This window comes from Dreissena polymorpha, chromosome 11 (assembly GCF_020536995.1).
Source record: "Dreissena polymorpha isolate Duluth1 chromosome 11, UMN_Dpol_1.0, whole genome shotgun sequence".
NCBI lineage: Eukaryota > Metazoa > Mollusca > Bivalvia > Myida > Dreissenidae > Dreissena > Dreissena polymorpha.
This window is the reverse complement of record NC_068365.1, coordinates 19368240-19380479: the sequence shown is the minus strand read 5'-3', so window position 1 is coordinate 19380479 and position 12240 is coordinate 19368240. Positions and strand designations below refer to the sequence as shown.

Sequence of the window (12240 nt, the reverse complement as noted above, 5' to 3'; positions counted from 1 at the left end):
CACATTTCCTGGCAGTTTTGTTCAAAACAAGCTGCTGACACATGTCCCGACAGCTGCACTTAAATGGTGTTTGTTTCAAGACTTAATGGTAGGAGTGATTGAAGTGGGCTTAAAATGTTAATTGGAGCATTATAAGGTACGAACCACCTGCCTAGTTACTCTTGCTAAAGTTCAGGCAGTCAGGGGTGATATCCCACAAAACTGGGGGCTCTTTTTTTAGTTTAAGTCTATTTATTTAAGCTAAATTGCAAGCCTCATGCTGCATATTGCATCATGTTTGATTGTTCAATCTACAGAGAGGATGACTTCAGTGATGTCGGGAGGGCTGCTGCCAGACACCAATGGAGTCCAGTTCACAGCACGTCCTGCACTGAGGACCCGAGACAGCAGCCGCAACACAGCAAGGAGTCATGGAAGTGGGCGAGCTTCTTCTGTTGGTAAGCTGTATATTTTAAGGGGCATTTTTATGTCCCCCACTATAGTAGTGGGGGACATATTGTTTTTGCCCTGTCTGTTGGTCTGTTGGTCTGTCTGTTGGTCTGTCTGTTTGCGTCAACTTTAACATTTTGGTATAACTTTTGCTATATTGAAGATAGCAACTTCATATTTGGCATGCATGTGTATCTCATAAAGCTGCACATTTTGAGTGGTGAAAGGTGAAGGTCAAGGTCATCCTTCAAGGTCAGAGGTCAAATATATGTGGCCAAAATCGCTCATTTTATGAATACTTTTGCAATATTGAAGATAGCAACTTGATATTTGGCATGCATGTGCATCTCATGGAGCTCCACATTTTGAGTGGTGAAAGGTCAAGGTCATCCTTCAAGGTCAGAGGTCAAATATATGTGGCCCAAATCGCTTATTTTATAAATACTTTTGCAATATTGAAGATAGCAACTTGATATTTGGCATGTATGTTCATCTCATGGAGCTGCACATTTTGAGTGGTGAAAGGTCAAGGTCAAGGTCATCCTTCAAGGTCAGAGGTCAAATATATGTGGCCCAAATCGCTTATTTTATGAATTCTTTTGCAATATTGAAGATAGCAACTTGATATTTGGCATGCATGTGTATCTCATAGAGCTGCACATTTTGACTGGTGAAAGGTCAAGGTCATCCTTCACAAGGTCAAGGTCATCCTACAAGGTCAAACGTCATATAGGGGGACATTGTGTTTCACAAACACATCTTGTTCTTGTATCATTTTTACTCTCTTGCTCTAGCTTTGAAATCATCATGGTAGTGAAATATCTAAAGCAAACTAGGGACATATTCCAATATATGCCCCCCCCTGGTGCCTCCCTGGACTTGATATCAAAACATGTTAAAACATCTTTTAAAATTAAATATATTTTTGCAATATTGAAAGGCAACTGAAAAGTTCTGAAAAGACTGAATTAGAAGAATTGAATAACAAGTTGTTTTTTTTACTAAGATTTGTTTTAGAATAAGCAAGTTATTAGCAAATTATATCACTTAAATGATCTGGCTTTATCAGGGAAAGGCCAGATGCTTTTTAATAGCACTGTACATTTTTTGGTCATTGGTCTTTCCCATATCAACAGTATAAACTTTTTTTTTCTTCTTTCATAGGTTAATATTTAACATTTATATGAGTATTTATATAGTATTTTTTTTATAGGTTTGCATTTTGAATGAAATGCTTTCTGCATCAATGTAATGAAATTTTAATTCGAACATAGTCTGTTTCCTATATTCTTCTTAGGAAATTAATTCTTAAATAGGTTAGTTTATGGTTGATTAAATAATAAGATCAGTTGCAGGTTTCCATGTTTGAGCTATCTAATTAACTATTTGTTTGCTGCATCAGGTTAGTGTTCTAAGTGGACATTTAGCTTTTCGTAGGGAAACAAATCATGTGCAAAAAACCTTGCCAGAAACTAGTTTCAGTTGCAAATACAAATTTCTATATTAAACCTTTGCATGCTGGGAAATTTGTCGTCTGCTAAAATGTTGTCTGCTGAATTTCTAAAATTAGCATTTTCTTCGATTTTTTCAAAGAATATTATCAGAATAGCAAACAGTTTGGATCCTGATGAGACGCCACGTTCTGTGGCGTCTCATCTGGATCCAAACTGTTTGCAAAGGCCTTCAAAATTCGGTTCCCGCACTGAAAGGGTTAAGTTAAGCAATATTCAAATATTTGAATTTACCAGTAGTGGACACATGTTATATGTTTGATTACTACTATGTCTATATTTGTTCAAATGATTTGCAGTTATTTGTTGTGAATAGATCACAGTCTTCATCTGATATACAGCTGGTCCTTTAAACTATGAATAGCTGGACACTGGCTTTTGAAAGTTCCAAATCCAATATTTGCTAGTCATTAGTATCTATGTTTGACTTGCCCAAACTAAATATAAGCAGCCTCTCAAAAATATTCAGCTTGCAATCAGGGTAGAATTTTTATAACAATTTTTTCACCAGCCATCGAGCAATGGTTCTGGGTCAGTATCCACAAACTTTTAAGACAAATCTTAACGTATGGTGAAATTTATGACCAAAGATCTGCGTTATAATATGAAATGCTATGGAAAGAAGACAATGCTTATCATCAAAGCAATAATTATTTGATTAACAAATTTTTATGTAAAATGGAAAGTAAGATGCAGTCAAAAACATTAATATATTTTATGCATTTATAAAATTGAAATTAAAAATTTTAATTATACAAGCCCAGTTCTAGGAAAACTGGGCTTTGTGCATGTGCTTTAAAGTGTCCTTCAGATTAGCATGAAGACACTTTTATTAGAAAAGACATCCTTAAAAAAAAAATCATCGGAAAGCGTCATCCCTGAGTCTCAAAGGCATTATGCTGAAGTTGTTTTTTTCCTTCTTTCAGTGTCCAATGGATCTGCTGCCTCTGAAGCAAGCGTCCTAGCAGCAAATGGGAGCCTCTCTAGCATCGAGATTGAGGCTTTGTTGAGGGAGAAGGTCCGAGCGCGGGCAGATGACATCGTAAAGGTGAGATACCAGGACCATTCATCTTTCTTGATGAAGTAATCCTGCTGATCTCAAGAAAAAAGAGAAATTTTCGTACAGATTTTTTTTTTCCCCAGAGGCTTACTTTTTTAACTCACAATCAATATATCAATAAAATTAGAGACTTTTGATACTGGAGACTGTATTTTCAAGGCCCATAACTCTGACCTGCAATATAGGAGAGTTATGTCCCCTTCTGTATTTAGAGATTACAGGTGTAAGTTAACATATTTTATATCTAATAGAGAACTGAAATTTAAGCTTCAAATATATCATAGAGAACTGAAATTTAAGCTTCAAATATATCTTCAGATTCAGTTTTTTTGGGCACTGTGGTGTTTTGGGTCAGCTCTTGTTTTTAATACCATTGCCCAAAGCATTGGGAGGGGGATAATATGAATGCCCTTTGTCCATCCTTCACTTTGTCAGTCCTTCAGCTTGTGGCACTTTCATGTCTGCTCCATATTTAGTCAACTCTTTGAGGGTATGTATGAAATATGCCTTCAATGTTGAGGACATAGATATAATGTGCTGAAAGAATAAAACAGTCATGCCAACTCAAGGTCAAGACTGTACTTCAAGTTCTAAAGTTTGAGGCCCCATATTTGGGTCCGCTCCATTTGTCCTCTACTTTTCGAAAGATTTTTTATAGAACTTGCCTCAAATATTAAGGGTATTGGGATTATGTGCAAAAGGCATGAGTCAGTCACGCCTGCTCAAATCAAGGTCACCACTTCAAGGTAAACAAACATCCCCAAGAGGAATATAGCTGTCTCTTGGACTGTATTGTTAAATCAAGTTGAAATCAAACGTTAAAAAGGCATTAAAATCAATATGAAAATAAGTTGCATTTTATAGGGTTTTAGGGCTTTTTTTTCTTGATTTGGTGAAAGGGCCTGGTCTTCAATTGTGGGGAAAACAATATTGACAAAACTGAAAAAGGAAAAAAAAATCCCAAAGTAAGCTTGAAATTAAAAAAAAATGCACAATTTTAAAGAAATTTTCTAAGGGGAAGGATCCTTTCTCTCGGGGGAAAGGGGCCTATATAAGTCACGTGCTGAAGAAGGAAAAAAAAGCCCTGATTGTATACAATTATAAGGGCTGTTACTAGGATAACCTTTTCAAACTATTAGTATATTTGGCCATAACATAATAGTTTGTTGTTTATCTTTCCATAGACCCTCATACACAAATTAGTCTTATCAGTACATTACCTACTGGTTTTACTAACGTTATTAAGTATCAATTATATATTAACTAAAACTAAATGTACAATAAACTTAATACATATAATCAGAAATAAGCAGAATAAAGGTATTAACTATAACAAGTATGTATTTTTTGTGAAAATAATTCATGAAAAACCATTTAGAATTTAGACCAAATAAAAAACAAAGAACCGGGCTTGTCAAAAATGTTTTTTTTACCCAGTTACACAATTATGTAATGTATTTCCCAGTTTTAGATGTTTTCACTCATCAATTCATTTAAAGAAAGTTTTTATTACTTAGATTTATATGCAGAAATATGTACAAATAATGCTTGCTATTGTTCAGTATATCGGTCTGAACATCAATGGTAGAAATGTAATGTTTATTTCAATTGTTTTTCCAGGTACATTAAACAAATACTGCCTTGTGATTACCTTCATGCTTTGTGGCTTCCCCTTATCTTCCATATAACAATGCCCCATTTAAAGCAGATGATATCATGTTGGTATTGCAAAATCATTAATGATATTGGCACGCTTTGTAAACGGATATGTCCATATAGATTAGCTATTGAGGTATTCAGGTTACCAAAAGTTTATTTATTGATTTGTTCCCTGTTTGAGACATAGGACAAAACAGTCTTTAGTCATTTAGTCTGTCTCTTGGAAAACTTGGCTTATGCATGTGCCTTAAATGATGTCCCAGATTAGCCTGTGCAGTACGCACATAATGGAAAACTTGTACACTAATTATGGTCAAACTTTTATGCTTTTATGGATTTTTTCGCTTTTAAAAACAAAGTGTCTTTTTGAGCAACAATCCAGTCTAGGTGGATATTGTTGTCCTTGATTAGCCTGTGCATAGTTTACAGGCTTAAATCTTTAATGACACTTTATGCACATTAGGTCAGGTTTTCCCATAGACTTGCTAAATTAATTGAGCCTTGTTCTGAGAAAACTGGGCTTAATGCATGTGCGTTATGTGTCATCCCAGATTAGCCTGTGCAGTCCACACAGGCTAATCAGGGATGACACTTTCCGCTTTTATGGTATTTTTAGCTCGCCGTTTTGGAGAAAACCCGAGGTATTGTCATAGCCAGCTCGTCGTGTCGTCCGCCGTCTGACGTCCGCCGTCCGCGTCGTGCTAAAACCTTAACATTGGCTCTAAAATCAAAGTGCTTCCACCTACAACTTTGAAACTTCATATGTAGATGCACCTTGGTGAGTTCTACACGCCACACCCATTTTGGGGTCACTAGGTCAAAGGTCAAGGTCACTGTGACCTGTAAAAAAAATTCTGACAAGCTTTCATTTATTAAAAACTGCACCCGTAGCCGAGTGTGGCACCCGTTATGCGATGCTCTTGTTAGTTTCAAGGAAGGCCCTTCTTACCGAAAATCAAGTTTAGGCGGAAAATGTCGTCTCTGATTAGCCTGTGTGGACTGCACAGGCTAATCTGGGATGACACTTTACGCACATGCATAAAGCACAGTTTTCTCAGAACAAGGCTCAATTATTGCCTTGCAACATAAGCACTCAAATATTAAGCTGAAGTATTTTACATTCATTAAGAAATAGGTAGAGCCCAAATTCAAGTAGCAGTGTGCTGTGCCCTGCAACTTAATTCCCCTTGCTGCCCCTCTGGAGGGATTAACACAAAAAAGTGTTAAAATTGTTATAAATTGAATGGATTTTCAATGAGTTTAATATCAAATGAAAGGAATTATATTTTAATCTCTTATTTACAAGTGCTAGACTAAGAAATTCTATCAATTTAGCAATTTATTTGAGTTTTAATAACACCAGACTGATAAAAGTACCCATGCTTATTTTTGAAATAACCTTTCATGATTATCCATCCATAGTGTATTTCTTATTCACACTTTCTGGTCGAGAGATACCATGCCCGCTATATATAAACACAAGTTATCATGGCCTGAACAGCGGACATGGTAGCTCCTGACATGTGTGTGCAAACGAGCAGGCCCGTTTTCATTTGTTGTTTGGAACATTTTCTATACTGAGATTTCACTAACTCTTCCTCTTTTAAACCAATTGTATATTTGTTAATATATAACTTTGACTTAACAAATAAACCAGATGAATTTATGCAAGTACGTATTTTTGCATAAAATAATGAATGCTTATAATTAATATTGGTCTACTTTGTAATGTTTTATCTAAAAACTTACAAATCATAGTTTCTTAGTAGCAGCAACTAACTTTAATAATATTTTTCTTTATTAACATAGGCTTTCCGCACATACGATGTAGATCAGACCCTGAGTGTTACAAAGGGCGAGTTTCGACGTGTCCTTGAGAATTTCTGTACCCCTTTGACCACTGACCAATTTGAAGCTGTGCTCGCTAAGGTACTTGACGTTTGACCCTTTGTGTGACCTCTAATTCTGGACTGTATTCACTGTTGCAATGTTAATTGTGTGACGTGCAAACTTTTACGCTCCTTTAGTGAAATGTAATGTGTGCATTTTTGTTTGGCGTAACTAAATCACATTTTGCATTGCATTTATTTTGTGAGTAACAGAAATATCACAATTAAAATTTACTTTTGTTTGTGTTGGATTACTTTCTAAATTCATTCTAAATTTAATTCTTCAATTTGTATAATAGTCACTAAGGTAATTTGTTCAATGTATTGAAATAACATGCAATTTTTAATTCAATAAACTGTTTCAGAAATCAAAGTTTAAGTAATTAAAAAAGGTATATTTGAGATTTTTCTAACCATTACAAACAATGTTGAAGACCCACTTTTTTATCAGCAAGAAGTTTTTGTTTTTTGTTGAAAGAAAACACATTTTTTAGGAAGGCATAGTTAACTTACCGAGATTTTTTTTTAATTATGTGCATTTAAGTAATTTTTCTCCATTCTTTAGCATAAAAGTCATGGTTTCAAACTGTATTCTCATTTAAGAAACAAACAAAATGAAAACAGTTTATTTCAGGAGTATATGACCTGCATATCTGACAAACAACATGGTACCTGAACACTTAGTCATGATACTTATTTGTTTATTTTCTTTAATCCTATCTTGTTTCTATCTACTGTAAAACCTTAATATTCAGTTTATCTGGACAGTGAAATAACTATATTGAGCCGTGCTCTATGAAAAGGGGTTCAATGCACAGGCTAATCAGGGACGACACTTTCGGCTGTTATGGTATTTTTTGTTTACCCAAAGTGTCTTCTTAGCAAAAATCCAGTTTAGGCGGAAAGTGTCGTCCCTGATTAGCCTGTGCTGACTGCACAGGCTAATTTTGGAGGACACTTTATGCAAATGCATTAAACCCCCTTTTCACAGAGCATGGCTGATTTGTTTTTGAGACACTACTATTTGAAATGTTGACTAATTTTGTGAATCATTAAATATTTAACAGCATAAGGTAAGGAACTGTAATGTAGAAAAGGAAATATTCAGATAATTTTGGGGGAAAAGTTTATTTCTTGTCACACTATATATGTACAGAGCTCAATACATACAGTCTTAACTTCAATGATGTGTATTGTATATATTACATTAAGACGTGTGAGTAAAAAAATGCAAGTTATTTTTTACTAAGGTTGCAATATTTTTGTTGAAACATCTGTGGTCAATCAAGAATGTGCTGTGAAATATTGAAATGAAATACTAGTAGATTGTTATTTTATTCTTGGTAACTGAAATGCAAAAAATGTACTAGGTAAAACAATTTGTTAAATTATTTTAGTTTCATCTGATGTTTGGAGCTCTTTACATATATGCAATATAAAAAAACATGTTTTATATATGAAAGAATATCACATAGATAACATGGGTACATTGTTTGTACATTTATTGCATGTTGAAATTTGTACTTAGCCAAGATTGCATGAGAGTTTAATGATCTCCTTTTTATATGTAGAGGTGCTTTTAAGGCAGGTTGTGTTTGGTTTAATACCGATATTATGAATTCTGTTTGTGAAAGTTTGTTCTGAAGTTTTGAAGATTTCCATGTATCGTCCATTCAAAGACATTCTAGCCAAGTCCAAATAATTTGGCAATTGAAGTTTCACACACTAAAATCTATTTGTGAACATTGGTTGGTTTTTTACTTAATCAAACGCACAAAATGCGCAGTATTTATGTATTTACATACAAATTAAATATGAGTGCTGAAACTTGTTAACTGTTAAATTTCTGTTGCAATTAACCCATTCATGCCTAGTAAACTCTTCCATCCTTCTAAATTGGATAAATTTATTTCCAAAATTAGGGATATCTACCATATTTATTTCTATATTTAGAATATTTCATATAGAAATTCCTATAAGCAAACAGCGCAGACCCAGATGAGATGCCGCATTATGCGGCGTCTCATCTGGGTCTACGCTGTTTGCAATGTCCTTTTTTCAGGACGCTAGGCATAAATGGGTTAACTTTATATGACTGACCCTTTCTTGTTATTAAAAATATGCTAATTTGTTAACAATATATTTTGATCATAAAATTATCTCTGCTTTAACCCTTTCCCACTTGGAAGCAAAGTGAAAATGGCTATGTGCAAACAGCATAACACCAGAACTGCCTGCGAGTGACTTGCAGTCTGTTCAGGTTTTATGCTGTTTGCTGCTCATCAGTAACTTAAGGTTGGTGATCACCCTTAAAAACTTGAATCAAGTAAGAAAGGTCTTCATTTAAATATAACTTTCGATTTAGGGACTACAAATGCGTCAAAATATGTATCTATTAACCCATTTATGCCTAGCGTCCTGAAAAAAGGACATTGCAAACAGCGTAGACCCAGATGAGACGCCGCATAATGTGGCGTCTCATCTGGGTCTGCGCTGTTTGCTTATAGGAATTTCTATATGAAAAATTCTAAATATAGAAATGAATATGGTAGATATCCCTAATTTTGGAAATAAATTGATCCAATTTAGAAGGATGGGAGAGTTTACTAGGCATACATGGGTTAAAGTGGTAAAGGGTTAAAATGACTGCATCAGTAACCAGATCACTAATTTAGTGTACAGATTACTTTGATAAATGTTAACATTTAATATTAATAGAAACATTCTGATTCTGAAAAGAGACCAAACACTAAAAAATATAGAACTATACTTTTAATAGTCCCTTCTATAGAAAAAGTTAAATAACATTTTTAAAACAAGATAGAATGCATTTTCTAACTTCAATGCCTAAGCACAATTACTAGACACCTAGTTTGTATACAAGAAAGCAGCATCTTATTAATGAAAATCTGTGTGCTTTTAATCAAAGCTTTTAGTTATTTATTATAATAAGCTAGGCCTTATAACATAATTTATTTGTTTATTGGTGCAAAAATGATCAAATGGAGTAGGGTTTATTTACCGGTATTTGTGTTATTGGTGAAGAAACCATTATTTGGAGACAAGATAAATTCTGTGAAAACTGGGCATAATGCAATTGCCTAAAGTGTCATACCAGATTAGCCTGTGCAGTCCTCTCAGGATAATCAGGGAAGACACTTTCCACCTAAACAAGATTTTCGATAAGAAGAAACTTCCTTTAAACAAAAAATACCATAAAAGCGGAAAGTGTCGTTCCTGATTAGCCTGTGTGGACTGCACAGGCTAATCTGGGACGAAACTTTACGCACATGCATTATGCCCAGTTTTCTCAGAACACGACTCAATTAATTGAGCCATTTGGGCCTCAATGCAGACTAGTCAGGGGCTACCCTGTCTGCTATTGAGACAAACAAAAACTCATGTTACTTTATAGTGGACAGGCTATATCCTGACCAACTGCTTTGCTGGCCGCATGCGTCATAAGACCCATATTTGCATGACGCTGCTTATATAATGCCAGCTATATAATGTAACAGAATGTCAACTATGAATAAAGTTAGATGGTCTGCCATGACCTTGAACTTTGTCCAAGTTTAGGTCAAGGTCCCTCATGTTTTAAATTTTATATACAATGTATGATGCTGCTAAGTTGTTATTGTTTTCTTTTTTATATGTTGTTTATTTATTTATTTTGTATTTTTATTCATCACACTTAGTTTTTTGTAGAAATGCTAACACAGAAATATGCATGCTTTCATAATTTGTTTTATGTATAATAACAATTTTCAATATATGTTTGTTTGTTCTATTATACTTGTTTGCAATTCAATAAACTTTTAATCTGACTTTCTAAACAAGATGTAAGATTTGTTTTAAATGTTAATACCTGCTCTCTAGAAAATATCAAATTATATTTATCATTTTCATTCTATTTTTTACTTGATACAATCTGTATGCGTGACTTTTTTAGGTTGAAAAGAACCCCAATGGCACGGTACGGTACGGTGACTTCCTGGGGAAGTTTGGACACACGCAGGGAAGTTCCCCTGTTGCCAATGGTCGCAGGTCATCAGTGGCCAGTGCTTCAAAGTGGTCAAATGGGGTTCCAAAGTGAGTATCAATAGTTTTATGAAATTTGTGTGAAGGGAGATAATCTATTGAAGTGAGAGTATTGGAAAAGAGTAGTTTGTTTTAGGAAATTATCGTAATATTTACTTCAAAGAACTGTAAAATTAATGATTTAAGAGTAGACAAACATTGATTACTCTGCCTCTCTGTATGTCACAGGTAGTTTGTCCAAGGATTGGAAGTCAATCTTTTGGATCAGGCCTCCATGTTTTGTAATTTACCACAGAAATGTTAGTTTTATATCATGTCAACGCATCCTGCAATCGGCAAGTATTTATTGTCCTATAGATTTAAAGGAGATTTTAAAACTTTAAAACTTTAAGTAATGAGAGTAAAGGATAGTTTACAGTTATAACTGTATCATATTTTACCATTGGAGGTTTTGTTCACACCAACATTATTTTGGTACTAAGTTATATAATGTGCAATTAAATTAATGTTTGCTTTGTTACCAGATTCCCAAGTCCCCCAACACCCACAGAAATCAACGTGGACTTTATTGAGAAACTCCTCAAAGAAAAGGTATAAATAAGCCCGTTTTGGGGAAAAAGCAGGCTAAATCAATGTTCTTAAAGTGCCATCTATAGTTTCTACCTAAATTGATTTTAGTTAAGAATTGACTTCCTTAAACCTTAAACATTACATGAAAGTACAATTTTATTAAATAGGGTTTTCCAAGAGCGCGACAGAAATGTACAATTGGAATACAGCTTTGCTACAATGGATTTAAATTCATCCAAGCACATTTGCATTCTCAAAAACGTTAATAAAATAACATTTATGTATAGATTTACTGAAAAATGTTCAAGGTAGTGAAAAGTGAAGAACAATTTTGTTTTTGCATATAATTTATTTTTGATTAAATAAGGTAAAGCTATATTTATAATAATAATATACAGCTAAACATCATTGTTTGAAACTTGATTATTATGCTCCCCCAAAATTTATTTGGGGGGAGCATATGGTCGCCGCTTCGTCTGTCCGTCCATGTGTCCGTTCGTGCACAATTCTGGTCGGATGATTTTTCACAGAGTTATGGCCCTTTGAAATTTTCTATATAAAAATTCTTGTCCCCCCAACTACTGTGCCCTAAAGACGTTTCCTTTTATCTGAATATATAGTGCAATATTTTGACCAAAAAAAACTTTGGGGAGCATCACCCGTTTCTGACGGTTTCTTGTTATAAATTATTATTATATTAAGCTTCCCTTTCATTAGAGTCATTCCATATTTCCCTTACAACTTTTAGATAAGGACAAAGTCATTGTATTTTGTTTTGTAGATCGAGGTGAATCTGAAATCTGTTGTGAAGGGCCTACAGTTATTTGACTACAATCGTGATGGGCGCATTCAGAGACACGAGATGAGACGAGTCATTGAGAACTACTGCTTCAAGCTGAATGACCAGCAGTTTGAAAAGTATGACTTCACATTCAGGCCCAGTTTTCGAGATTATTATAGCCCCATTCTGGAAAAACTGGGCTCAGTCCATGTGTGTAAATTGTCTGGAAAAACTGGGCTCAGTCCATGTGTGTAAATGTCTGGAAAAACTGGGCTCAGTCCATGTGTGTAAATTGTCTGG

The 12240-nt window shown here is 34.5% G+C and overlaps 1 protein-coding gene across 1 annotated transcript in view; it reads left to right on the top strand.

Annotated features, from left to right (window-relative positions):
* Positions 1–12240, top strand: part of LOC127850357 (EF-hand calcium-binding domain-containing protein 6-like) — a 52634-nt gene that overhangs the window by 3977 nt on the left and 36417 nt on the right. Inside the window, exons 2-7 of the mRNA XM_052383333.1 lie at positions 297–437; positions 2867–2988; positions 6469–6588; positions 10501–10640; positions 11114–11180; positions 11941–12077. Of these exons, the coding sequence (XP_052239293.1) occupies positions 302–437; positions 2867–2988; positions 6469–6588; positions 10501–10640; positions 11114–11180; positions 11941–12077 (722 nt within the window). The 5' untranslated portion in view covers positions 297–301. The remainder of the gene's footprint in view (positions 1–296; positions 438–2866; positions 2989–6468; positions 6589–10500; positions 10641–11113; positions 11181–11940; positions 12078–12240) is intronic.